At 34.6% G+C, this 27,780-nt stretch overlaps 5 protein-coding genes across 7 annotated transcripts in view; 1 reads left to right on the top strand and 4 right to left on the bottom strand.

The window, feature by feature from the left end:
- The window catches only part of LOC126756340 (kazrin), a 156,984-nt gene extending 140,485 nt beyond the window's left edge, over positions 1 to 16,499 (top strand). The window contains 2 exon segments of the mRNA XM_050469322.1: positions 15,834 to 16,109; positions 16,169 to 16,499. The gene's annotated coding sequence lies outside the window, so the exon portion shown is untranslated.
- LOC126756338 (uncharacterized) lies at positions 10,153 to 11,871 on the bottom strand. The gene has a single exon (XM_050469321.1). The coding sequence runs from the start codon at positions 10,652 to 10,654 to the stop codon at positions 10,490 to 10,492; it is 165 nt and encodes a 54-aa protein (XP_050325278.1). The 5' UTR covers positions 10,655 to 11,871; the 3' UTR covers positions 10,153 to 10,489.
- LOC126756333 (uncharacterized protein C16C10.8) lies at positions 12,082 to 13,423 on the bottom strand. The gene has a single exon (XM_050469313.1). It carries the CDS (start codon positions 13,308 to 13,310, stop codon positions 12,174 to 12,176), a length of 1,137 nt encoding a protein of 378 aa, XP_050325270.1. The 5' UTR covers positions 13,311 to 13,423; the 3' UTR covers positions 12,082 to 12,173.
- On the bottom strand, positions 13,816 to 15,672 carry LOC126756332 (probable hydroxyacid-oxoacid transhydrogenase, mitochondrial). Its single transcript, XM_050469312.1, has 5 exons — positions 15,511 to 15,672; positions 15,358 to 15,451; positions 14,932 to 15,306; positions 14,736 to 14,877; positions 13,816 to 14,669 (listed from the first exon to the last, which is right to left on the bottom strand). The coding sequence occupies exons 1-5, from the start codon at positions 15,558 to 15,560 to the stop codon at positions 13,927 to 13,929; spliced, it is 1,404 nt and encodes a 467-aa protein (XP_050325269.1). The 5' UTR covers positions 15,561 to 15,672; the 3' UTR covers positions 13,816 to 13,926.
- A 2,430-nt stretch (positions 16,500 to 18,929) lies between the features above and the next one.
- LOC126756331 (uncharacterized) overlaps positions 18,930 to 27,780 on the bottom strand; it is a 50,796-nt gene continuing 41,945 nt past the window's right edge. For all 3 annotated transcript variants that reach the window (XM_050469311.1, XM_050469310.1, XM_050469309.1), the window contains exons 3-7: positions 23,556 to 23,981; positions 23,182 to 23,440; positions 22,562 to 23,116; positions 20,801 to 22,490; positions 18,930 to 20,710 (exon numbers count right to left, since the gene is read on the bottom strand). In XM_050469311.1, coding sequence (XP_050325268.1) covers positions 20,385 to 20,710; positions 20,801 to 22,490; positions 22,562 to 23,116; positions 23,182 to 23,440; positions 23,556 to 23,971 — 3,246 coding nt within the window. In that variant the 5' untranslated portion in view covers positions 23,972 to 23,981 and the 3' untranslated portion in view covers positions 18,930 to 20,384. The remainder of the gene's footprint in view (positions 20,711 to 20,800; positions 22,491 to 22,561; positions 23,117 to 23,181; positions 23,441 to 23,555; positions 23,982 to 27,780) is intronic.

The following is a 27,780-nucleotide window of genomic DNA, read 5'->3' as shown; positions in this document are numbered from 1 at the left end:
AAATAATCAAAGTCATGTTATAATTGTAAATATATGTATGTATGTACGTAGTAGACTAATGAAACTAATTAATTACAATATTTAAGCAATAAATTTAATAAATTTCCTATAATGAGCAAATACGTTTTTTGTCGAAAAAATGCGTGAAAACCTAATTTGAAAATAAAACTAAATGAATGCAGTTCCAAAAAAAAAAATAAGGGCTAAGTTCATGTGCAACCGAGCATTTTATACTCTTGCAACTTGCAAAAATCAAAACCAAGAAAATACCTTAATGCGTCAACCAGAGGATCGAAATCCAAGCAAGTAGATATACAGTTGAACTTCCCTAACTTACCATAATCCATAAAAAAACTTACGAGATATGAATAAAAATTTTTATGAAGTTTGACTTATAGTATCAATTCAAGGGTTCGAATTATACATATGTATACATACATATGTATATACTATACAACTCACTGGTTCACACATAAGATTTGTTAGAAAAACAAAAATCATTGTACTATAGATAAGTAGTATATGGGAGTTGAGTGTAGTATCGACCCAATTTTATTTATTTTTGCCAATATTTGACTATTAATATGCCACGTACTAATTAAATGTTCCTTGTGATTCATTAAGGTACCCCACATTTCATCACCAATTATCCGGAGTAAAATCAGCCGGATATTTGAAAATCCTGATATTAGTTATATGGGGAATAAGACAAGTTTCGCCTAATTTTAGCCATTTTAGGCACAAAGATACAATATTATCAGCAAAACGAGTTCCTTCAATTTCATTGAGATAACTCACATATGTGGTTTTAAGTCGAAGTTCGAAAACCTTTATATTAGGTATAGGGGGCTAGAGGAAGTATTGACCCGATTCAATATATTTTTGATATATAGACATACCATTACCTGGAACGGATTCTTTCTCTCTTTCAATCATTTATTTCATACTATAATTAATGGGTTCTATATATTCGGTACTTAGGGGCTTGAACAGTTTTTGTTGGGTTTGAACCATTTTTTGTTATAATGTGGCATATCTGAAAGACATTATTTGTGCATAAAACTTTGCTCGTTATTTTGATTGATTCTTGTTTTGTACACTGGAAAGAGAAAGAATGAGGTGGAATTTGAAATAGTGTTATATAGGAAGTAGGCGTGGTTGCAGTCCGATTTTGTCCATTTTGGCACCGTTATATAGGAATGTAAATAGAATGTCACGTACCGAATTTGGTTGAAATCGTTATATCAGGATCCGAGTTATGTAATTTCAACTAAAAGTGAGCGGTGCCACGCCCAACGTCCAGAGTCTCATATCATCTCGAGAGTAATAATTTTATGTCTCTGGCGTGCTTAGTTATTGATTTACGAATTTTTAGTAGTTTTTAACAGTATCGTTATATGGGGAGGAGCGGGGTTATGGTCCGATTTCATTCATTTTCCAACTGTCGGTACAAGTTCTTATACGATATGTTTTTTGCGAATTTAACTATCGTACTTCAGCTTAGGTCTAGGAGATATTTACATTAAACCTATTAGAAGTCGGGGCTACGCCTACTTTTTCAAGTTTTTAGCTTACAGGTGCCCCTTGCTACTGCAATCCTCTGAACCAAATTACAGCTCTATAACTTAATTAAGGGCTTAGCTATGACACTTTATAGGGTTTCGGTTAATGGCGGTTCGTGGGCGTGGCAGCAATCTGATTACGAAACATATATACCAGATTTCATTACGATATCTAAATTTTTACCCAAGTTACAGCTCACACGGACGGACGGATGGACAGACAGACAGTCACTCGGATTGCAACTTGTGAACAAAACTAGTATACCCTGTAGCAACATGTTGCAAGAGTATAAAAAAGTCATACATACATACATACATACAGACATTATTGTAATACATACAACTGCGATTAGATGAAGTCGTGTGATTTAGATGTACACCTACATACATATATGTGTATTTTTATACATAATGTACATGTATGTATGTATGTATGTACAGGCACGTGCTAATGCTATTATTAGAAACACAATTATAATGCGATTTAAATTGAAAGCCAATTAAGTCCCACGAATCGATGAACATTTTGCGATAATATTAAACTAAATCAAGCACGACAACATTGCAAAAAATAAATAAATGAAAGATAATAATAATTGTAAAAAATCAAAAAATATCAAACACATGTCGACAGCTAATTAATGCGATTAAGCATTCAAGAAGGCAAATGAAAAATTTCAATGAGTACGCGTGTAATTAGCAGGCAGGCGACAAGTGTAAGTGTGTGTGTGTGCAAGCAGCGAAATCAAATCAAATACATACTAACAGTAGTGGCTCATTAGCATAATTAAGTACGAATGACTAATGGTAATTGCAAGTATAAAAAAATATGGAGGACCGGCTATAAATATAATACCAAAATTAAACAATTGAAAACCAACAAAAACTGCAAATACGGTACTCAATAATAATAAAAAAGTTGCAACAAATTTGAATGATGGTGCAAGAAAAAACAGGCAAATAAAATACAGCACTTAAGCACACAAAACTATTAATTCACACATACATATATGCGTGTTTATAAGCAAATTGAGTGTTAATCAAATTTACACCACACAATTAAGAAGACTTTTTGTAGTTAAACGGAATTAAATTTGTTAGTGTTGTCAGGCAGACATAAATACTCGAAAACAACAACATATAGTGCATACTCATGTTTATCTATGTATGTAAGTATTTATATAAAAATAGTTAAGTAATTGTCATTTAATTGTATTCAATTAACTTACATTTTTTTACGTTAACTTTAAATTAATTTGTATTTAATTAAAGTAAGAAAAGTGTAATAAAAATATTAATATTAAACAAACTAAAGTAAAGATTAAAGAATTTACTGTGAAAAATAAAAACTAATATATATATATACATATGTATGTTTATGTATAAATGTGTGCATTGAAATGAGCTAAGCGAAAATTATTGAAATCTAATGAATAAAAAATAAAGATATTGATGAAAAGTGAACATCACCGTTATTTGTGTCACATAATCTTTCTTTAAGCCTAACTACTCAAGTTACATTTTGATAAACAGCTGATCTTATAAAGAACCGGGTACGTCATTTAAAACCATTAATAAACTTCTTATTTTACCGATTATCGGGAAATTAGTCAATTTCTGATGGAATTAACCTAAATTTTTTTGGATCGAAGTTTGATAAATTTTAAGCATAAATATTTTTTTCTAAAAATTTCTCCGAAACAACTAGACCGACTGCATTAAAATTTCCACCCGAATTTCTTAGATATGCCTGACATTGAAGCTCGTGATCTCGGCGACATTTGGATTCAACAAGACAGCGAAACTCACATATCGCATCAACCAATAGAGTTATTGAGAGAACACTTCGGTAAGCAGATAATTTCACGTCTTGGGCCGGTCGATTGGCCACCAAGATCGTGTGATATCCACCGTTAGTCTTTTTCTGACTTGAATGTGAGATATGTAAAGTCTAAAGTCTATGCGGACAATCACACTTCGATTCAGGCTTTGGAGCAAAACATCACGCGTATCATTCGCCAGTTACCAGTTGAAATGCTCGAACGAGGCATCGAAAAATGGACGCAACGGATGGACCATCTAAGACGTAGTCGCGGCAAAAATTTGAAAGAGATAATCTTCCAAAGTAAATACCAAAGAATGTTCTTTCGAATGATAATAAATATTCCCCACTAGAAGTTTCTGTGTGTTTAAGTAGGGAACCTCGAAATGGATAACCCTTTTAAAGCAATTTTCTTTGTGATGGCGTCATCTTATCAGAATTCAAAATTCTTACTTGTCCTTTTATAATTACTTGTATAGATGTACGGACCCTACATTAATATTATATTTTTTGTTTTTCAATTTGAGATCAATTTAAGCCAAAAATCTTTCTCACCACCATACATATTTTTTCGGAGGTCCTTCTAGAGATCGGCTAAGGGAGCAAGGGAATAGAAAAAATGCTCAAAATGAATGACCGATTATTATATAGTATTTCCTTTCATTCCGGTAGGAGCATTAAGGCAAAAATAAGGCGTTCAATTCGTTCCGAGTTTTTGGGAGATAACGTAAACTATACCAGTTATTATGAGAGTCTTTCAAGTCAGCATCTACTATATGTATGTCGCCAAGAAGTTTTCGGACGTTCGCAATTTCTAGACCCACGTAGGTTCCAATAAAGAGTAGTTCTGCAAACCTCACCAATAATTTTGTGTAGTGTATGTCCTAGCCAAATCATCCACGTGATGGTTAGCTCAAGCGATTGTGGTGCATATTTACGAGAAGCTTCGCGCAAACGATGCATTACCTTCAAATAGTATTCCTTGTTGACAGTTTGGCCAAGTTTGGAATTCGGAGTGTACCACACCTCGATATTCATCAGTTGATGTTGATGGTCGATGGGACGTGGTTCGTCGTCAACGCGTTCTCAACCCTCTTTGAATAATTTGTAGCAATAAACCGCGATAAACAATTATCACCGAAGTCCTTTTCCTACATTATGATCGTTTCGGTACCAGATATTTCATTCCGCACACAAAATTTAATGGAACTTCTTTGTTGAATAATTTCACTCATCGTAGAAATCGTCGAATGCGCTTTATGTACTTCAGACAGAAAAGGGTATACTAAACATCAATGATTATTTGGATGTGAAATTCGACATAGGCATCACTGATAATCATACCAACTTAGAAAAAAATATTGCGACGAATGGGGTTTCGCACGAAATTTAAATTACAAAGTCTTACTATTTTTTGCCCACAGTTCCGGATATGACGGCGGTTTATACTACCAAAAGCGGTGTTGAAGTCTACAAAACATATGTTGATATTCACTTTCCACACGTTGATTTATTCCAATAAGACGAGAATTGTGACAATAGGATATGATTTTCTTTGCGAAGGCCTGCTTTCTCAACGAACCTTAAGAATAGGCACTTAACACAGTGTTAATTTATTTAAAGTTTGCAAAGCTCCTGTTGGTCTTTTTTATTGTCTTATTAAATTCTACAACACCTTTATAATACAGTTTTCAAATTGATCCGAGTAACAGTTTCGGAGATACAGTCTTGAGAATTTGAGCGCCCAAGACTAAGGCTAAGTGTAACGTCTTTAAACGCGTTTTTCTCCAATCAATGATACAAAAGATATAGTTCTTAAAGACTTGGATGAAGAATTTTTTCCGATTACAACTATTTCAAAAAGAATGTTGGGAAGTTTTCTCTGAAATTTTATTTTTTTTGTGAAAATGTTTGCTAAAACTCCGAATTTCTGTTTTTCTTTGACTTCATCTATGTTCTATGTTAAGGTTTTAACTAAAACACATATTTTTTCACTTTCGATGATCTTGTAAAGAGTTATCCTGCCAACTCGGGTGCATCTATGTACCGAGGAGTCACCGGAAATGGCGTCGCAATGGCAGAATTTGAAATTTTTTTTGTCAAAAATTTCAGAATTTCTTTGTTAATAGTGTATGTTTATAACAATAAAAAATTCTAATGAAATATTTAATTTTTTATATGAGAAAAAATTGTTGAAAAAAATCAGTTTTTTACCCGAGGAGACCCATGTAACCTTTTAATGTGCCTAAAAATTTTTTATTTTTTTCAAGCAAATTCTCTTTTAAGTTTTCTTTGCCTTAACTTTTGTTTTTACTTCTTTTGTTTTTTTTTGACTTTTCACTTCTGGACAGGCCTTCCGCATATTTTTCTCTAATGGATTTCAATTTTTTTACACTAGAAGAATTTAATTTTTTAATAAATATGAATTGTCCAATCAGAGTTTAATAGATAATAAATTTAGGTTAAATGCCTCCTTCAATGCTTTAAAACGCTTTCAAAGAAAGAAAAAAATAATCTGCAACACTGAGTTGTTGTAAGACTGCAAGTTAAAAACAGTATTTCTTATTGTTTTTTGTTATATGAAGACGTATTTCAAATGGAAATCCATTGTATTAAACGTATTGAAGGTTCCTATTTGAAACTATAAAAGAAACTCAAACACATTTGGCGAACTTCTGACACATTTAACAAATTATAATATTTTGGTATATTAAATACGTTTAGACACCAACCACGACAAGTTAATTTACATCTCAATTCTCTCCGCTAATTGACCTCTTTGGACGCAATATAACTTGTTTAAATATTTAGTTTCGATATTTTTTTATTCCATTTATTTTAAACACATATTCCATAACACATAAAGTGAACATCACCGTTATTTGTGTCACATAATCTTTCTTTAAGCCTAACTACTCAAGTTACATTTTGATAAACAGCTGATCTTATAAAGAACCGGGTACGTCATTTAAAACCATTAATAAACTTCTTATTTTACCGATTATCGGGAAATTAGTCAATTTCTGATGGAATTAACCTAAATTTTTTTGGATCGAAGTTTGATAAATTTTAAGCATAAATAATTTTTTCTAAAAATTTCTCCGAAACAACTAGACCGACTGCATTAAAATTTGCACCCGAATTTCTTACATATGCCTGACATTGAAGCTCATGATCTCGGCGACATTTGGATTCAACAAGACAGCGCCACTTTCCACATATCGCATCAATCCATGGCTTTATTGAGAGAACACTTCGGTAAGCAGATAATTTCACGTCTTGGGCCGGTCGATTGGCCACCAGGATCGTGGGATATCCACCGTTAGTCTTTTCCTGACTTGAATGTGAGATATGTAAAGTCTAAAGTCTATGCGGACAATCACACTTCGATTCAGGCTTTGGAGCAAAACATCACGCGTATCATTCGCCAGTTACCAGTTGAAATGCTCGAACGAGGCATCGAAAAATGGACACAACGGATAGACCATCTAAGACGTAGTCGCGGCAAAAATTTGAAAGAGATAATCTTCCAAAAGTAAATACCAAAGAATGTTCTTTCGAATGATAGTAAATATTCCCCATTAAACTAGAAGTTTCTGTGTGTTTAAGTAGGGAACCTCGAAATGGATAACCCTTTAAAAGCAATTTTCTTTGTGATGGCGTCATCTTATCAGAATTCAAAATTCTTATTTGTCCTTTTATAATTACTTGTATAGATGTACGGACCCTACATTAATAATATATTTTTTTGTCTTTCAATTTGAGATCAATTTAAGCCAAAAATCTTTCTCACCACCATACATATTTTTTCGGAGGTCCTTCTAGAGATCGACTAAGGGAGCAAGGTAATAGAAAAATGTTCAGAATGAATGACCGATTATTATATAGTATTTCCTTTCATTCCGGTAGGAGCATTAAGGCAAAAATAAGGCGTTCAATTCGTTCCGAGTTTTTGGGAGATAACGTAAACTATACCAGTTATTATGAGAGTCTTTCAAGTCAGCATCTACTATATGTATGTCGCCAAGAAGTTTTCGGACGTTCGCAATTTCTAGACCCACGTAGGTTCCAATAAAGAGTAGTTCTGCAAACCTCACCAATAATTTTGTGTAGTGTATGTCCTAGCCAAATCATCCACGTGATGGTTAGCTCAAGCGATTGTGGTGCATATTTACGAGAAGCTTCGCGCAAACGATGCATTACCTTCAAATAGTATTCCTTGTTGACAGTTTGGCCAAGTTTGGAATTCGGAGTGTACCACACCTCGATATTCATCAGTTGATGTTGATGGTCGTCTGGGACGTGGTTCGTCGTCAACGCGTTCTCAACCCTCTTTGAATAATTTGTAGCAATAAACCGCGATAAACAATTATCACCGAAGTCCTTTTCCTACATTATGAACGTTTCGGTACCAGATATTTCATTCCGCACACAAAATTTAATGGAACTTCTTTGTTGAATAATTTCACTCATCGCAGAAATCGCCGAATGCGCTTTATGTACTTCAGACAGAAAAGGGTATACTAAACATCAATGATTATTTGGATGTGAAATTTGACATAGACATCACTGATAATCATACCAACTTAGAAAAAAATATTGCGACGAATGGGGTTTCGCACGAAATTTAAATTACAAAGTCTTACTATTTTTTGCCCACAGTTCCGGATATGACGGCGGTTTATACTACCAAAAGCGGTGTTGAAGTCTACAAAACATATGTTGACATTCACTTTCCACACGTTGATTTGTTCCAATAAGACGAGAATTGTGACAATAGGATATGATTTTCTTTGCGAAAGCCTGCTTTCTCAACGAACTTTAAGAATAGGCCTGCATTCGGTTTAGAAGAAGTTTGATGAGAATTTTTATGGGAGGCTGATCAATGTGATATCTCTATAGTTTTTATTTATGGATAGATCGCCGTTTTTGGAAACATCGCGAGTATGCCTTTTAACCAAACAATTTAAATGTAAATATTTTATTTATTAAATAAATTTATTAAATAAAATATTTTTGTCTTATTTTTCTGACTTACAAGTGTATATAACCCATTGACATTCAATTCGCAAACGTATAAGTATATGGCTCCTGTTGGTCTTAAGTGCTTACATACTTAAATGTCTGCCAAAAATCCAATTTTCAGTTATTTTTTCCTTCGTCCAAGTTCTAAATTAAGAATTTAAATTAAACACGTATTTTTCACTTCCCTATAAGGAGTTATCGTGCCAACTCGGGCTCAGTTTTTTCTGTTCAGTTTAAAATATGTTTTCCCAAAAATTTAGCAAATTTCTTTTTCAAAAATGTGTGTGTTTGTAAGAATAAAAAATTCTAATAAAATATTTAGTTATTTAAACGAAAATTTTGTTTGAAAAAATGGTGTTTTTTACCCGAGGAAACCCATGTAACCCCTTAATATACCCAAAAAAATTTAGTTTTTCCAACCAAATTCTCTTTTTAATTTTTTTTTTGCGTTTGGGCAAGCCTTCAGCACATTTTTCTCTAATGGATTTGTTATACATTAGAAGATTTAAATTCATTAATATTAATTGTTCAGAGTTTAACAGATAATAAATTTAGGTAAAACGCCAACTGCAATGCTTTAAAACGTTTTCAAATGAATATCCATTGTATTAACCGTAAACGTTCAATATTCCTTTTTGAAACTTTAAAAGAAACTCAAACACATTTGGCGAACTTCTGACACATTTAACAAATTATAATATTTTGGTATATTAAATACGTTTAGACACCAACCACGACAAGTTAATTTACATTTCAATTCTCTCCGCTAATTGACCTCTTTAGACGCAATATAACTGGTTTAAATATTTAATTTCGATATTTTATTATTCCATTTATTTTAAACACATATTCCATAACACATAACACAAATCATTGACCACATTTAACAATTATAAAAATATCCTTGTTTTCCTTAGCCGCATTTTTTGCCACCACCGCCAGTGCTCTTCTTGCCATAACCACCGCCGATTTTCTTTGTTCCGGCCACCACCGGCAATTGGCTGCAGCTCCAGCACAACAACAATAAAATTGGCAACAGGAAAACTGCAAAACGCATTTCGAATATGTTGGAACTCCTTTCAGTATTAGCAATATTATTAATGATTCAAGTCCACTCGTCAGTTACTTTATGCCAGCAAGTAATGCGTTTTCCCTTGCTGAATTCCTTTTTATAGGCTTTCGGATAATTATTGCAATAATCATGTGTGTTGTAGTGAGGTGTTGGAATTTTTTGTACAATTGTTTAATCTGTCACGCCTATGCAGATTTACATTCGCGCTTAAAAAGATGAAATATTAATATTTCTGATAAGAGTAATTGGCTTTGAACAGGCACGCGAAGGAATTGACTATATTACTACAATTTATTTTTGGGATTCACCCAAGGTTTTCCCATATTTTCCCTGTATGATTCATTAAATTAGCAATTATAACCGTTCATTGATCATTTCGTTACGCTCAAACTAATACATTTCATTTGAATTTCAATTAGGTTATAATTTTAGTTAATTATGAATTAATTAATTTCCATCTGTGCGGCGCCAGGGACAGTGATTTGAATTGCGCACTGCTACTGATGCAAGGTTTGGTTATTCTCACGAATAATATCTCAATAAAAGTTATCACATGATCAACGATGTAAAGTCAGACGTACACATCAAATGATACTTTCAATGATAAGAGTTGTAAAAGAATATAGGAAAATTGAGATTTGTTATCTAGGCACGTAGTAATAACTCATATATTAATTTCAAATTATTTACACACATTTTTATTAGTTTTGAAAAACAAAATTATTTATTCAACAATTGAAGTATTAAATTTTGGGTTAGTAATTAAATGAAAACTCGATAACAAATAATTGTATGCACCTTATTGCCAATCTTGTGTTTACCTTACACTCAAACAAATATAATTTCAACATATTGCAATTTTTCTTCACCATAACATTGTACTACAATTTTACGTTGATCCTTCTTCAACGGTGTTGAACATTTCATGGGTTTGGGTTTATACTGTTCCTTACTATTCCAGTACTCCGCACTCGCTGCTGCCTCACTGTCCCCTGATTCCTCCGACAGCTAGCGTCGCACACCAGCGTCATTGGTGTCGGTAGTGGGTGGGCGACGTGTAGTGGTTGGCGGACGTCCACGCGGCTCAGGAAAGGGCTTGGCGTTGGCTAACGTACCCATGCTGCCGATCACAGCGAGCAAGCCGAAAACGAAGAACAACGATAACCACTTCATTGTTTTAGACTTCGGGAGTTTTTCTTTACGCACTCAAAAGTGTATAGTTTCGCAACTTTTGTCTGACTAACAATGTCTTGAGACCAGCAGAAACCTTTTATACTACTTATTCACAACTTAGCATTGTAATAAGCGCGAGCTATAGCTATTGTTATAACTACTTAGGCAGATGTCACAAGCATAAATTGCTGCTGATAAGATCTTAGTGTCGTTAGCGAATATATTTTGGGAGGTTGCTTTCATACTTACTACTAATCGGAATAAATGTCAGATGCGTTTAGGCATCAAATGCAAAGAGAAGCCGGCTTTGTTTATGTTCTAGAGATTGTTATGATCGATTAGCCGTTAATTGAGTTGTAAATCTTGTAAGAAAATGGGCGGAAAATCAGCCGAGCATTTAAGTTTTTATGGCGGAGATTTGCTGATTGTCGAACTCTGGGAGAAAAAGTTAATAGCAATACAATGTGTAGAATATCTATATGTATATATGCATGTAAGTCCAGTTTTATATTCATCGGTGTAGGTGTCGCAACCTTTAAATGTTTTTAGAACTGGATTTCCAAGTTTTTGAGTTTTCGAATTTTCAATGAACCTTTATTACAAGCCAAATAAGTTGATTAATAATAACAATATTTTTCAATATTATTTCCTCAAATATGCTGTGAGGCGTGGTTATACTGGTAAAAATTGTTTTGACATCCCTTCAAGCTAAATTCTTCCACTGTCCAATTAGCACTACTGTTGCATCTAATGAAGATGATGATGCCCCAGCACAACAGGATGTGATACAACAATTGGATGTGACACAACCACTGGATGTGACACGACCACTGGACGGGCGACCACTACTGGACGGGCCACCACTACTGGATGCACCACTTTCGGCTTGACAACCACAACAGGGTGCTCCACAACCACAACATGAGAACTAGGATGATGTAAAATACCAGGTGCGGCCTCCACGAAAAGTGGTAAATTAGATGTTATGTAAAGGATGATGGAAAATATGCAGACTGCGAATTTAAGGAAATACATTTTGTTCGCTAACAAATATTAACTTAGTTGATGGTATAAACTGCAACTGAATTGATTCGGAAATGCAGTTGAGTTTTATAGTTTGAAAGAAAAATCGAAGTTTTTAGCAAACTCATACTTCATATTTGTTTTTTTATTGGTCATTATGGCAATGACCGCAAAAATGCAGATGGATAATAGTTGCATGGTAAGAATGACGGCTAACCACATATGAAGTTGAATTTGCTTGCCAATATTTTTTCATGTATCAATGCAAAAATAATTATCAGTATATTCGGCTTTTGTATATAACATAAATATGTTTAATAAACATAATTGCATTATACATATGTACATATACATATTTTGCATATTTTACAAGTACATATTATTTATTTGCTAGTGTGTAAAAGTAGAAACTATGTCAAGTTCTTAAATATTATACAAAATCTTATAGAAACTTAGGCAATTTATAAGTAACTACATTTATTACAATTCGCGAACGTCAACACGCTTTTACAACTTCGCCTATCACCTGCACCGCTGTGCACTTCTTTAAGTTCTTGGAGAATTTCTTTTCAAATTTCTTTTGCTGCTTCTCTGTTAATTCTTCAGCACCAATTTTAGCGGCATATTTTTTCAAGACACGTTTTTTAAGCTTTTCCATGGCAATACCGTCATCACTCTTTCGTACAATTTTATCTAACACCACACTCCATTCGAAATCATCACTAGCTTCACCGTTCGCTTCTAATGTTGTATCATTGGCAACAATTTCGGCGATATCTGCCTCTTGGACACCATTCTTTTGCTTCTTTGACTTCTTTTTGGTAAGTCCATTTGATTCAGCTGTTATAGCGGTTTCTTCAGCGATTTCTGCCTCGTGGACATCATTCTTTTGCTTTTTTGACTTCTTTTTGGCGGGTTCATCGGTTCCATTTGATTCAGCTGTTATTGCAGTTGCATCGTCAACTCCCAGCTTCTTTGATTTCTTCTTTTTTGTTTTAACAGTTTCAGCGCTTTCGCTTTCCTCTTCTTGTGGCTTGCCATTTTCTGTTTTGTTCTTTTTGGGTTTTTTCTTTACCGGCTCATCGCTTACAGCTTCCTCAGTTGCTTCTCGTTTTACACCATTCTGATTAGAAGTGTCTTCTTTCTTCGCTGCTGCCGCGGCATTTTCTTGTTGCTTCGCCAGTTTCATCTTTTCCAGTTCTTTTTCAAGCACATCCCAAACTTCTGCCGCCAACCGCACGGGCATATGCAAACCATTTTTTGCAAAGTTTTGGAATTTTGCCTTTTTTCTCGGCACATTGTCGAAACTTTGTAAGCGTTCAAATGCATCACGAGCCAGACCGCTTAGCTTGTAATCGTTCGAATCAAGTATAGCGCGTATGATGTCCATCCAACCTTCTTGCTTTTTAGCACCACTGTTCTTGGCTTCTTTATGTACATAATCTTTTCCGGAATATTTTTGTAATTCTGTAATACATTTGGTGTGTGCCACATACTCTTGTCCATGAAAATCTTTGAGGCAATCCATACATGAAACATTCTTCATGGCACCCCGGCATTTTGTACTGTAGTGTTTCTCCACAGCTGGTTTTTTTACGGATTCACCGCAGTGATTGCAAGTAAAGAAGACCATTGTGATTTTTGACGTTTAACTTATTATATTTGTATTAAAAAGTAAGAAAATATATAAAAGTTTCACACCGGTACAGGAATCTGGAAAATATGAGCCCAAACAAATCACACGTGCTGAACTTCACGCGTTGCCATATCGTGCATTAGAAACAGCTGTTCAATATATTGCAACAAAACCTACAGTGGATGTCAAACTGTTTCATCAGGTTTCAAAGGCAGTGTGTTTTTCACAGCTTAACCCGAACGTGATGAAATTCAATTAAAATATTGCAAAGAACAATGTATTTTTCAGTACATTTTTAAAATGTTCTTTTTATAGGAATCTATTTGTAATAAACAATAACTTTAAAGTTTTAATTCGGTTTGCAACACAATTAGTGCACATTGTCTTTTACAATATTCCAATTAGAATTGTGGACTTACAACCAGTTGGTAGCCTTTTCCTGTGTATGTGCAAAGTACCGTTGTGAAATTTTATGTTTTTAAAAATTATAAAAGGTGTCAAATAGATTTAAATAGTGTAATTTTTGTGAACTGTTTATTGTTAAAAGTGATAAATATATAAAACTACATATACATATTATTTAAAGCGACCTAAAATTTGGTAAGATGTAAGTTTAATAAACTACCATAGAGTTTTCAAAAAGTTTTGCCAAGTCTTCTTTACTTTGCTCCCGCGGTGCTAATTTCGTTATACGTTCCTGCGGCAAAGTGCCCTCCACCAATGCTGGAATGTCATCACCACTAAATCCTAAAGCTTTCAACCCATTTTCAATACCTGCACGTTGCATAAACGTCCGTACGGTATCTGCTAAAATATTTCCGGCATCTGCTAATTTTGCATTGTTAGTATGGCCGCCAAGTATTTGCGCCGCTTCTAAATGACGTTCTGGACATGCAGACGCGGTAAACTGAAATACAGCTGGTGCGCTGATGACAACGGATAACCCATGTGGAACAATTGCATGAGAATCGGCGTAACCTTCAGGTCGAAACTGGCGTACATTTCCCGATATGGGATAAGATAAGCCATGACAAAGATGTACACCAGCGTTGCCGAAACCTACACCAGCCATTGTGGATGCTAGATGCATGCGAGAACGAGCTTCTAAATTATCGGGCTGATAAATAGCGTCTATGAAATTTTCACGTATTATTTGTAGCGCATAGCGCGCCCAAACATCAGAGATAGGGTTACGGCCTTGATAGGGTGGTCGTAAGCTAGGGTCAGCAGGCGCCGGGCCACGTTCACGATAATCAACGGCGGTAAAACTTTCGAGGGCATGACAAAAAACGTCGAACCCACAAAAAGCTGTGACGCGTTCTGGTTGCGTTAGAGTATGTAGCGGGTCGATTAAAGCTTTAGTGAAAAAAAACGTAGAATAAATTAATTAGAAATGCTTGTGAAATCTAATGCGTTACACACCTAATTTGGGTTTAAGAAATTTACTTGAAATTCCCGTTTTAGCGTGCAACTTTTTATAATCGAAAATAGCTACACCGGTAGTCTCTGAACCGGTGCCCGAAGTTGTCGGTAACGCGATCAACGGTTTCAAGTTAACATTAATCTGTTGAAAATTTTAAATTAATTTATAACTTTTAAGAAATACCTTCGATATTACCTCTTTGCCTCGACCAATCGGCTTATTCACATAATCCAAAAATTCTGCGTCTTTATCACAAGAAAATAAATTGGCCACTTTGCAAGTATCAATTGCAGAGCCACCGCCTATTGCTACAAACGCATCAAATTCTTTTCCCCTTGCGAAGGTCGCAGCATCCCATAAACTAGCATCAGTGGGTTCAACGCGTGTTTTATCATACACTTCAAATTGTATGCCATGACGACTGAGCGAATCGAAGGCTGTGCGTACACTAGATAATTTAGCAACATTAACATCGGTAACCAAACAAACAGACTTTGCACCCCAGTTGCGCAGATCTGCACCAAGTTCGGCTGAAACACCTGGTCCAAAACGCACCGTTGATGATGACATCTGCAAGTAGAAAGTGATCGTATACTATTTTAATTTTTTTTGAATCTTCACCTCAAAAGCGTATTCCATTTTGCCGGTTTGAGTGCCAGCTGCCACTTGCAGCGCGCCCGAACTATATCCATGCGAATGTGCCGGGCAGCTACAACTAAATAAATTTTATTTAATTAAAAATTTAAGTAGTTTAGTATTTTTGAAAATACTTACGATTTGCTAGCTATAGCGTGCATTAAATTAATTGCATTTTTTCGCGACATTTTTCCTCGCCGAAATTGAAAATTACTTGTTTACTAAATAAGCGATCAGCTGCTCAGTGATACTGATAAGACACTCAATTGACGTGCGCGCTAAGGCTGCGGTGGGGTTGGTTCTGCGGTCTCAATGATAGCGCCCACTTATTTATACTATTAAACTTATACATATAAATATATATACAGAAAACAAATTGTTTGAGATCGCTTGCGAGAGTTTCTGAATGCAGTTCTTGTATTTACTCTTCTCAGTACATGTCTACATTGTTTCATTTTCAGCACATTATCATCATGGAGAATATGGAGCTCTCGTTTACTTTTGACGAGTTCAATTATGAGCGTGATTTCACTGCCGATAACTATGAATTTGAATGTTTATGGGTCGAGTATGCCGAAGAGATGCAGCGGGTTGATGAATTCGCAGACTTAGAGCAAAAATTTGTCAAACAGTTGACAATAGCGGACACATCTTAAATAATCATGCTTTATGGGCCCATATGTTGATGTCTTACGCATTTTAAGGGTTACATTTACAGCATGTTTTGCAGAGCAAAGGTATTTAGTTAATTTTTCTAATATATTATAGTTTCTTGATTCATTTTTATATATTTTAGCAAGTGCTTACGTTAATAAATATCAAAAATGTGCTTATCATCTGATCTAAAGCACTGCAAATCACCTCGATATTCATATCGATCCTATCGATATTCATGGCTTCAATGTCTATATAATGTATATTTCTTCAAAAAATCTTATTGGGTTTTCCTTTGGGTACCAAATGCATCGCATAAATGCATTTATGACATTTAAACATGTTTTGTAATTTTTTTTTTGGGAATTTAAAATGTAAATATGTCGGTATATGTGTATTGACTCTACAAATAGCATTTGGGACATTTAAATTATTTTATGCACGTCCTTGTAAAAAACTATTAGTGAAAACCCGTACTTATATGTTTTAACGTTTAATTAATTTTAAAACAAATATTTTACATTTTCGTTATATTAACCAACTTTTTTTTATATGCTTTAAAGTTTTATTCAATACTTTTAACCTTTTCATATGTGCATTACACTACCAATTGTTTTATTAGAAGTTTTTACAACTTCTCGTGCATAAGAAATTCTTCTTATACTGTATATGATTACATTTTAAAAGTAATTTAATATTTTCAACTACAAAAATGACATGTCTACAAATAGCATCATTATATACCTATATTTTTTGTAAAATTTTCGAAATCGGAACATATGTAACACCGTAATTAATTCTTAATACCATTTTCTATCTTCTAGAAGAGACACGTTTGGGGGAAATATTAAGTGTGAATAGAATCGTTGAAAATGTCTCTAATGAAAATTGAGTTTTCGATTAAAAGTACATTCAGCAATATAAATCTTCAAAAGTAAATTTATAATCTAAAATTAGAAAGTATTACATTCTATTTAAAAAAATTATTTTGTACCGTGTTTTTTAGAAAGTATTATAGTTGGGATAATTGTTCAAATAATAGACTATATTAATTCAATGGGCAATTAGTAAGTCGATACTAACACTAGGCGAAATTATTAGGTACCTTAACCTCAAAATACAGTCCAGGAGTATAAAAAAATCTACACCCATCTACATATATTGATTGTAAATATATTATACAGCACAGTTTGTCTTTTGTGAGCATGCTAGCTCTTTTTTATTATCTTGCTGTTCTTTTATAGTTAAATAAATTAAATTGATTTTATAAACTTTGTAACCATATTTTACTCCTTTAATAAATATTAAAAAAATATAAAAATCCAGATTTTTTTGTTATTAATTTTTTTATTGTTTCCCGTTTTATGTTTGTAAATGTTTCATAAAAAATTCACTATATTTTGAATTTTATTCACAAAAATATGACAGTGTTCTCGTTGTTGTTGTTGTAGCGGAAGAAAACATTCCTGAAGAAATTTCGATGAATGATGCCGAGTTGACCGTGCTTGCCCGGATATAAATCCGATTTAGATCCGGTTACTTAGACCCGACTGTCGTGGGATATGACAGTGTTTCAAGGTTGTTTTCTTCTAAAGAAATAACAAAAGCAAAATATATATTAATTTTTTATAGTGTTTTTTAAATTTTAAAACTAAAATATTAAAAATTCTTTTTGTACATTTTCCAATAATTTCGGTATAACTTTGAAGAACAGTGTTTTTTATACTTGAATATATTTCAAACCGAATTAAGCCCATTGGTAACTCCCAGGCCGAAGAGCTCGGTGTAGTTGCCGCGAGAATGTAGAGTGACCCTTGCGTAGCTTCGTTTTGGATACTGTATCAGGTTAAGGGGTCAGTAGGGTAATCTCTTTAAAATTTTTTTGTTTGCATTTTCTGTTCCCTTATATCCCTAGAATTAATTTAGAAACACACTTTACCATTGGAAAACGTTTATGTCATCTTTGTATGCTTTTTTAGTACCTCAAACTTTAAACGCGTTCTTCTCAAAACACACTTTTTTAAATTGGCAGACATGATTCCGTTCGAACTACTCAACCGATTTGTTTAATTTTTTGTAATGTTCACAAAACGTCTGGCTATCGTCCCTACTAGATTCATAATTTTTTAGAATTTATTGACAATGTTATGACAAAATTTATGTAAAAAAACATAGGGAAAGTTAAAAAATATCATGATTCTAGTAGGGATGATAACCATTCACGTACTTTTGGGTTTTTGAGTTTCAGATGATCCAAACAAGAGAAATCGTGGCCGCCAACGAAAAAACCCATCTCATTCACCCAGCCATTTCTCCGACAGATGTCACCAAAAAATTCCGAAAAAATTCGTTTATACACTCCGCGATATACATACCTCATGATATGTGAAAAAAGTTCTATTTTAGAATACAAATTTCTATGAAAAAAATGTCAAAAACAGGCAAGATTACCCTACTGACCCCTTAAACTCCTACATATCAAACATATGTCTAGCTTGTAACAAATCCCCGCATGACACTAACCACCCTTTTGTATGCCCTGCTAATCCTATACATCTGACACCCCTCTCCCTATGGGTCGACTCCGTCGAAACAGCACGTTTCCTGGGCCTACCATTGGATGACTTCGATGACAACTTATCTAATCCTTACCACCCTAAGGAGATTAGATAGCCGTTACAACAACAAGAACAATATTGAACATCAGATGTTAGAACATTTTTGCTCCCTGTTTGCCATGATTTCCGTTGGATTGAAACCAATAACTCGGGTCCATTGCGAAACATTAATAAGTGCATCAATTATTCACTCATAGTCTTCTTCTTCTTCTTTATTGGCGTAGACAACGCTTACGCAGTTAAAGCCCCTCAAAATACTCTCCGCAAATAAAATAGCATTGTATATTGTACCTTTTCTCGAAAATCGTAGTTTTTATTAAAATTCTTCGCTAGTTAACTGTACTATATAAAATGTCTGCTTCGTTTGTTATTAACTTAATTGGTACACGCGAACATGAATCTCGAGAAAAGTTTTATATAAATTTTCTTTGTGTGTAAATTATATTTATTTGTAAAATTAACCAATTTAATTTACTCCGAATTTATTAAAAAAAAACTTCGTTAAAAAATAATTTAATTTCTTTCACTTAAGCAATGCCTGGATAGCATTGCTTATGCGCTGGAAAATACATTATATAGCAAAGAACTTAATTGTATATATATACATATGTATGTGTGTATGTAAGTATGCATACATATACATATAAACTAATGTAAAAAAAATATTGTGGAAGAATTTGTAGTATAAATGTTCCTTTCAGATAGTAAAAAGCTTCAAAGTGTTGTTTGTATGTATATAAGAATTCACTTAAACATATATTACAGAAAACATTTAACGTATTTATAGTTAATATGTGTGTATGTATATATTAATTTTATATAGTGTATATAGTAAAATTTATGTTTAATCATTCACCGAAATGCAGTTTAAGTTTTATGTCTTTTTAATTTTTTTTTCTACTATATATGTATATAAAAACGCCAGCTTCTGGATATTAGTATTATGTGCTTTTTAGGACTGTGTTAAAATTTTGAAAAAAAAAAAATCTTTATGATTCCAAAAATGTTCCAACGATGGCACTAAGTTTTTAGTTTTTATTTGCAAATAAGTTTTACACCAGGACGAATTGTTATATTGAGGCGTTATTTTTTTTTTTTTTTATTAAATTAATAGTAATTCTTTTAATTTTACAGTTTTAATTGAAATGCATACCGTTGCTTTGTTAAAGTAAATTATAATTATTTCTTCTTTGTTCACTCTCTTCCATTGCTCGTTTTGTTGTTAGTTGTTGTTAGCTGTTAGTCATGTTTGGGAACCGGAAAGAAATATGTATGCAGCCAACCAACAACTGTTTTCAGTTGTTCTATATCCCGTATTTAAGCTTAGTTAAGTACTATTATTTAGCAAAGTAGCATATTTTATTTGTATTTTTAAGTTTAATTCGGTATTAATACTTTGTTCCCGCCTTCTTACGAATTTCACATGATTTTTTTTTATTTTATTTTAATTTTTGTTTATATTTTTCGTTTATTGTGATTGTGTGTGTGTGTCTCTGTTTTACTTGTGTTTTGCATTTTACTATTTTTCATGTTTTTTAAATATATTTTTATTTTTTTTTGCTTAAAATTAAAACATTTTAATAACAAGTGATTGTGTTGTTGAGTCTGTTTCAACTGCCATTCCCATTTCACACCCATACAAACATACCCAACAGCTAATCGCTGCGAGTCTGTGCGTCACTCCCAATACACATACAGGCGTATGTATGTGTGCGCGTGCTTGTGCTCGACTTTATTGTCTTAGACCTGATTGATGGGCGCATAACGATGCACCTTGGGTATCTTCGGCTCCTTCACTTTCGGTTTGATTTCTTCCGAGAGCTTCTGATAGACAATCGAATTGTTTGAGGAAGCCAACAATGCCATGCGATAACGTTCGCCGCGCTTGCGCAAGACAATTGACACAATCTTGACGAGTACGAGCACGAGTATAAGCAGACATGTGATGATCACAATAATGGGTATGAGGAATTTATAGCCCTCGTAGTAGATGCGTCCACGCTCAATAATGATTTCCTCTTCGGGATCATTTTCACTTGAGTCGTCGCCGTTCATTAAGAATTTGTCTATAAGAAAAGAGAGAAAAAATATGTGTTATTACCAAAAGCCGATTATCAGAATTCGTTTCATTAAAACTTCGTAATATGATTACTTACTCAACAGGAATTGATCTTTAGTTTCCTTGCTTAGGTCCACCTCTTCTACATGTACGCCAAAGTCGTGCAACTTCGTAATGTCAATCTTCTTTTCGGTCTCATCCTTGTTGTGCTTCTTACCCTTAGCATTTCCATCATCATCATCATCATCATCGTCATCCTCATCGTCTTCATCCTCATCATACTCGCTATCGTTTTCATCAGCTTCGTCCTCTTCATCCTTGTCTTCTTCGGCTGTGTTCTCATCCTCTTCAGCGCTGTCATCATCTAAATTGCCTGCAATCACAACATCACTCTTCTCTGTGTCCTTAAGTATTTTATGTTTGTAAGTTTTGGTATTCTCCACAATCTTCCACAAACTCTTTGCATCGCTGTCTAGCTCTTTGTCTGCTTGTTCGATACGTTTTTCCAAGCTCTTCTGCGTTGGTTTGGTGATTGTGCCCTCTTCTTGATGACGGCATACCTCATGCGCCAACGCGGCCCAGTCGGCATGTGGCTGGTATTCGACAAGGCTCGCGTCACCAACCTCAAGTTCAGCATGTGTCGGCAATTTGTTGGGTCCCAGGTAGGGTCTAAGTGATACATAGCTTATGAAGTCTTGGAAGTCTTCGCTACACTTGAGTGGATTGTGTGCAATGTCCAAAGTGTGTAGATTCTTGAAGCTGCGCACATCACCGGACGATATACGTTTGATTTGATTGGATGATGCATTGAAGCTGCGTAGAGTCTCGTAGAATTTATATTTACGTCCCATGCCATACTGATTCTCAGATAGTAGTGAAGATAGCTCACAATCGCTGACATCCAATTCTTGTAGTTTCGCCAGCGGCATGAATAGACGCACCGACAATTTGCGTATTGGATTACCAGCCAGATTCAACTTCGTCAATTCATTGTTATTCATGAAGAGCAATTCATCGAGGCGTGCAATGAGATTGTTGCTCAAATCCAGTTCGGTCAACTTGTTGAGGCTGATGAAAGTGTCACGCTCCAAGTTATTAATATTGTTCCAGGCAAGTTTCAGCGTAGCCAAATGTGGCATTGTGGAGAATGTCTTGTGGCCGAGTGCGCCAATAGCGCAATTGGAGATGTCCAAGAAGTAAACGGTGAATAGACCGTTGTAACTGAGGAAACCGTCGGTGGGTAGTTGGCTAAGACGTGGGTTGTCATTCAAACGTATGACATCCAGTTCGGAATTCTTGTAGAAAATCATGCTAGATACTTGATCCAAGTCGTTGATGGACAAATCAATGTGACGCAAACGCTTCAGCGCCAAGAAAGAGTCCGCTTGAATCTTCGTAATACCATTACCCTTGAGATTGAGATTGGTTAGGCCAGTCATGCGGTCGAACATGCCGTGGTGTACGTGTTTGATGTTGTTGAAGCTCAAATCGAGTTGCTGCAGATCATCGTTGCCGAAGTGCAAGTCACCGGTAATGGAGTTATATTTAAGATGCAAAATAGCGAGCGTTGTGCGATTGAAGACGTTGGCCGGTAGTGTTTTCAAAGCATTGTACGACAAATCCAATTCTTCAATGGTCTCTACAGAGTCAAAGACATGATCGGGTATCTTCTCCAAATTGTTCTGCGATAGATTAATATAGACGACATTGTAGAGTTTCGAAAACGCTTGTGGATGCAATTCCATCAGATTGTTACGTGACAAATCCAGCTCCTCAATGCTCGAGGACTGTAAAAAGCAGACAGAAGAGTACATGTAAATTATGTGGACTATAAATGCTATGTGCTACTTTTACTTACATTCAATAGGAAATGTACGTTAGACATAACGCTCAAGTCATTGCCTGAGATGGTCAACAAACGCAATTTCTTATTCTTAGAGAAAGTATTTGGATTGATGACTGTCAAGCCGACATTTGTCAAATTCACCGAGTACAGCTCGTCCAAACCATGGAAGGCATCGGAATGCAAAAATTCAATGGTGCAATTGGAGATTTTAATGGATGATACATATTTCAGACCCATCTGCAGGAAGAATTCCGGGCCCAACAATATGGGATATTTCGGACCGACATCGGTCACAATCAAATCGGTAATGTCCGAACCGAATTTCTGTGTTTCGGGATCAAAACGACTGCAAGTCGCTACCAGATAGCTATTGACATTGCGTGCGCAAACGCAATATCTCGGGCAGGGCACATTCTGATTGTAAACGATCTCTTCCTCATCGTTAATATCATCCTCATCCTCATCGTCCTCGTCGTAGTCATCTTCGTCTAAATCTTCGATTTTCTTTGCACTCTGCTGTTGTTTGTTGTCGACAATTTGTGTGTCGTCTTTAAGCTTGGAAGATGACTTCGCAAATTTTTGAGGTTAGCTATGCGTTGGAAAGCCCTTACAAATGCATTACTGCAACTTACCGTTTTTTCTTCCTTAATCGGTTTCATTTCCACTTTCTTGCTGTTCTTTGCTGCCGTATTGACGGCTCTGTTAGGTTTCACGGTTGTGCTGCTACCGCTCTTCACCTTCTGCGTGGACTCTGTGGCGGCAACTTCATCATCATAGTTGTAATCATCATCATAGTCATCGGTATCATAATCATAATAGTTCTCCTCACTCTTATTGCTCGTGGCGGTGGCATTCTCCGTCTTCAATTTATGAGGCAACATTTTATTGAATCTGTTTATATATAAAAAAAAATGAAATAAGTGCGGTCAAGTGCGTTCAATTTACTCGCTGTTAACTACAGCTTAAAACAACAACAAAATATATAAAAAGTATTCGGCTTGCTTACCTTGGATCATCGGCAAGTGCTACGCTATGTTTTGATGCCTCGATCAGATCGTTAAGCGTCTCATCGCTCATCTGCTGCTGCTCGGCCGATTCATTATCTTCGTAGAGCGCGTTATTTAGCTCACCGCCAAGCTCTTGATGCTGTGTGGTTGCTGCCAACTTCTTAGCTTGCTTTGTTGTTTCTGTCGTTGTTGTTGTTGTGGAGGTGATTGGTATCTCCTTAACCTTAGGTGTGGAGATTTTAATGCCATGTTCTTTGGCATGCGCCCACTTTGACGCCTCCTCCTTGTCCACATCACCCAAGAGATTGTACTTCGCTTCCGTCAAATCGGCCGCGTGCAGGGAGCTGGTAAATGTCTGCTGGACGGCGCCTAGCGCGAGTAGCACTAGTAACACCAGTGCATGCTGGTTGCCCATCGTGTGTACACTGCAAGTAAATAGCAGAATTTCCCGAATTATATTCAGTATTTAGGTAGGCGTAATTAAATTTCTTCTCAACTAATAATCTAATAATAGCAGCTAAAATTATTAACATTTATGGTTTTGCGTGAATTGCAAACATTTAAACGCCATTAAGCAGCGATTTAAGTAAAATGCCGAAATCAATTAAAATACCAAGCAATTAATATGTTTATTTGCTAAATACCCCTTCTGTAATTATTTGTTTTCACTCGAGTCTATAAATATTTTATCAGCTGAATATTTGCTGTTTTTGCTACGCGCTCTTGTTTTTGTAGGCGTTTTTCGTTTTGCGGCCGGATTAATTCTATTCCCACCCCTCCCTCACCGAAATTCTGGATTCACCCCTGTTATCAACGAATATATCTATGTATATATATATGTAGCTGTGTGTGTTTATGTATGTGTGTGTTTAGAAGTACATGCGTTTTTGCATGTTTCTTTTGTCTAATTTTTCCAAAACTTGTTTATGAAGTCGGCGCACGTATCTCGCTATCTACGCGAGATTACTACTGTCAAAAGCTCGGATGTTTGTCTCTAGAAGTTGTTTATATTTGTATTCATTTGCTTCAGTTGTGTCTCCGCTACACATGCTAAAGATTTGTCAATAGAAAACCTGAATAGAATTTGCTTAAAATGCTAATTAAGATTTCTCTATTAATGTGCTGGGGAGTAGACTGCAAAAATCGACTTGTGCCGAGCAAAAAGTATAAAACGTTTGAATTCTATTTATAATAAATATTTTTTTATATTACATAATCATTTCTTTATTTTACAAAAATATTATTTCTATTATAGCATCTGATCAAATTTGACCCGGACTGCCAACAAAATGTTTAAGGGTTTATACATAAGTTTACGGGTTTCAAAAAATTTTTTTATTGTCTTATTAAATTCTACAACACCTCTAGAATATTGTCCTAAATTTTGATCCGAGTAATTGTTTTGGAAATACAGCCTTGAGAACTTGTGCGCTCGAGGCTAGTCTGGCTAAGTGCGCCGTCTTTAAACGCGTTTTTCTCGAAACTGTGTTCTTGAAGTCGGTTGGCAAAATTTCTCGAGAACTACTCAACCGATCTTAATGAAATTTTACACAGGTTTTTGAGATACAATTCTTAAAGACTTGGACGACGGATTTTTTTTCGATTACAACTATTTGAAAAAAAATGTCGCGAAATTTTGACTGAAATTTAAATTTTTTTTGCAAAAATCCAATTTTCAGTTTTTTTCCTTTGTCCAAGTTCTATGTTAAGGTTTTAACTAAAACACATATTTTTTCACTTTCGATGATCCTGTAAAGAGTTATCCTGCCAAAGCGGGCGCATTTTTTTCCGAGGGGTCACCGGAAATGGCGTCGCAATGGCCGAGTTTAAAATATTTTTTTCCAAAAATTTCACAAATTCTTTGTTAATAAAAAAATCTAATAAAGTATTTTTTATATGAGAAAAAAATTGTTGAAAAACGACTTTTTTATACCCGAGGAAACCCCTTAATCCAAATTTCCATCCTCTTGCCTCAGCATGGCTAACTGTGCTTTCATTGAATTTTGCCTCGCCGCCGGTTTTTTCAAAAAATTCAGCTCTTTTGCTACGAGTCTATCATTGACATGTTTCATACCCAAAGCATTAACCAAACTTTCTTGAATCGATCAATAAAAGATTTTGAGATCCTACAGTACAGATAGTTGTCATAAAAACTGAAGGATCGGAATTAAGTGTTTGTACGGACAATTTTTTTTTCTGACGTGGTAATGAATGACATGTATAGGCTATGTCAAACAAACCCTCCGATCTTACCGATCAACATATATTTCGAATTGATTTGTTACTACAATTCTGTAAACCATATTCATGTCAAATTTTCAACCAGCCTTTTACATTGTAATCTATATTTAATTTCCGTCATAAAAGTTGTTTGTCTCGTCAAGCTGTTGTCAATCTCATAAGGCAATTTCCACTTTTAAATAAACAATTTTATGCTCGGTACAAAATTATGTGCATAAATGCTTAACAAATTGAGTAACCTGTTTATTTAAAATGTTGTCATTTTTGTTTTTACTTTATATTTTTACTTTTTTTAAGACTGTTTCCTTAATTGCTTGAAGTTGTATTTAAGAAATGTGTCTTAAAGAGAAAAAAATAAAACATTTTTTAAATATATCTTGTTGTTTTTGCACTATGAAACTTTTCGCAAATCGTATTGGATTGGGTGGCAAACCTTTGAATGAAGCATTCGTGTCGATTTCGTTTAAAAAGTGCAGGCAATCTGTTTTAAATCTTTTAACCCCATCACTTTTGTCTTCTTAAGCTGGTGTTGAATCCAATTTATTTTTCAATTGAAATTTGAAACACAAAATTCACTGAAAGGCGTGTGCTTCTAATCTAGGATTCTGATGCTTCTGGTGTGTGTTTTAGATGGTTAGACTTTGGACTTTGTTGTATGGATCTTTAAGTAATTCATTTAGATATAATGCTTTCATTCATATTATCATTAATTAACATGTACAGGTCTAGAATTCACACCTTACATTTTTGTCGACATGTGCATATAGTATGTTTATCTACATATCACATAAATGTATGTTTGTATATGTTTATAATTGTGCAATTATTGTGACTGTTGGCATTATTATTTCTATTTGGCGGTGTGATGCCAAGCTAAGTGAGGGGCTTAAAGGAGTTGCTACGCATTTGTGGGGACATACATAGATACATATGTATATACTTACGTGCATATATGTATATTTGATATATATTACAAACTATATGCATTAGGGTGGGATGAAAAATTTCGAAAATTTAATATTCTTTCTAGATACCGTAAAAATATCGTTCGAAATGCCGAAAAAATATTCTAGTAATGATTTTTAAATTTTTGTATATTATTTGACCAAAAAAGGGCCTCCAATTTGTAAAAAAATTGTAATATTTTTTTTTTAATTTAATGACTTTTGAATCAGTTAACTTAGGAAAAAACATGTAAAACATGTTTTTGGATCCTCAATCTTACAAGAATAATTTTGACTATACAAAAAATTCTTCAAAAGCTGTAAACATCCAAATAAACTAAAAAATATTCCGATATTATCTATGTATAAGCAAAATTAAGAATCACAATGCTCCACCTCTTATTGTTAATATTAAGAGCTCAGACTTTAACAGATAGATTTGTTTGCAATTTTGAACAATATTTTCACCGTACTTCAGAAAAAATTAAAAAACAAGTTTTTTTGGCCCACTCTAGTACGCATATATACACAATGCATTTTTATTGTTTTCACACTGTAATAAAGACTCTTAATCACGATAAGTGTATACAGTTATAAGTGTTGCATTTGTGAGTGCAATATCCATATACACACACTATACAAACATACAGACATGTGATGCTGATTATTGTATAAATTGTATGCAAATAAATGCATTTCACACCTACGCAAATTGAACGTCGCGCCAGCGTGTTTAAATTCATTTCAACCCATTTCGTTTGAGTTCGACTTTTTGCTGCCTTTAAGTAACGACATTGGATTAGCGCCTTGTCATAGCCTGGCTAGCACGACTGGCGGTGCGCCGACAAAGGTGTCTGCCATTAAAACAGACAAGAGAGTTCAACGTTGTTGTCATACAAAATTGTCAATAAAATGTCTGTATGTTCCTGCTTTTAGTTGACTGACAAATATTCGAGTATTGCACAAACATTTCGTCTGTATGCAAATTCGTGATGATTATATTTATATACGTACTTGTATGTATGTACATATGTATGTA

This window comes from Bactrocera neohumeralis, chromosome 4, assembly GCF_024586455.1.
Source record: "Bactrocera neohumeralis isolate Rockhampton chromosome 4, APGP_CSIRO_Bneo_wtdbg2-racon-allhic-juicebox.fasta_v2, whole genome shotgun sequence".
In the NCBI taxonomy this organism is placed as follows: Eukaryota; Metazoa; Arthropoda; class Insecta; order Diptera; family Tephritidae; genus Bactrocera; species Bactrocera neohumeralis.
The sequence above is the reverse complement of the archived record's forward strand: the minus strand, read 5'-3'. Positions and strand labels throughout refer to the sequence as shown.

Excerpts from the sequence above, each read along its gene's own strand:
- LOC126756338 (XM_050469321.1), bottom strand. The coding sequence starts at position 10,654 with ATGAAGTGGTTATCGTTGTTCTTCGTTTTCGGCTTGCTCGCTGTGATC.
- LOC126756332 (XM_050469312.1), bottom strand. The coding sequence starts at position 15,560 with ATGTCGCGAAAAAATGCAATTAATTTAATGCACGCTATAGCTAGCAAA. Across the intron at positions 15,307-15,357 it reads AAATGGAATACGCTTTTGAG|ATGTCATCATCAACGGTGCG; the intron begins GTGAAGATTCAA and ends TTCTACTTGCAG. Across the intron at positions 14,878-14,931 it reads CGATTGGTCGAGGCAAAGAG|ATTAATGTTAACTTGAAACC; the intron begins GTAATATCGAAG and ends AATTTTCAACAG.
- LOC126756333 (XM_050469313.1), bottom strand. The coding sequence starts at position 13,310 with ATGGTCTTCTTTACTTGCAATCACTGCGGTGAATCCGTAAAAAAACCA.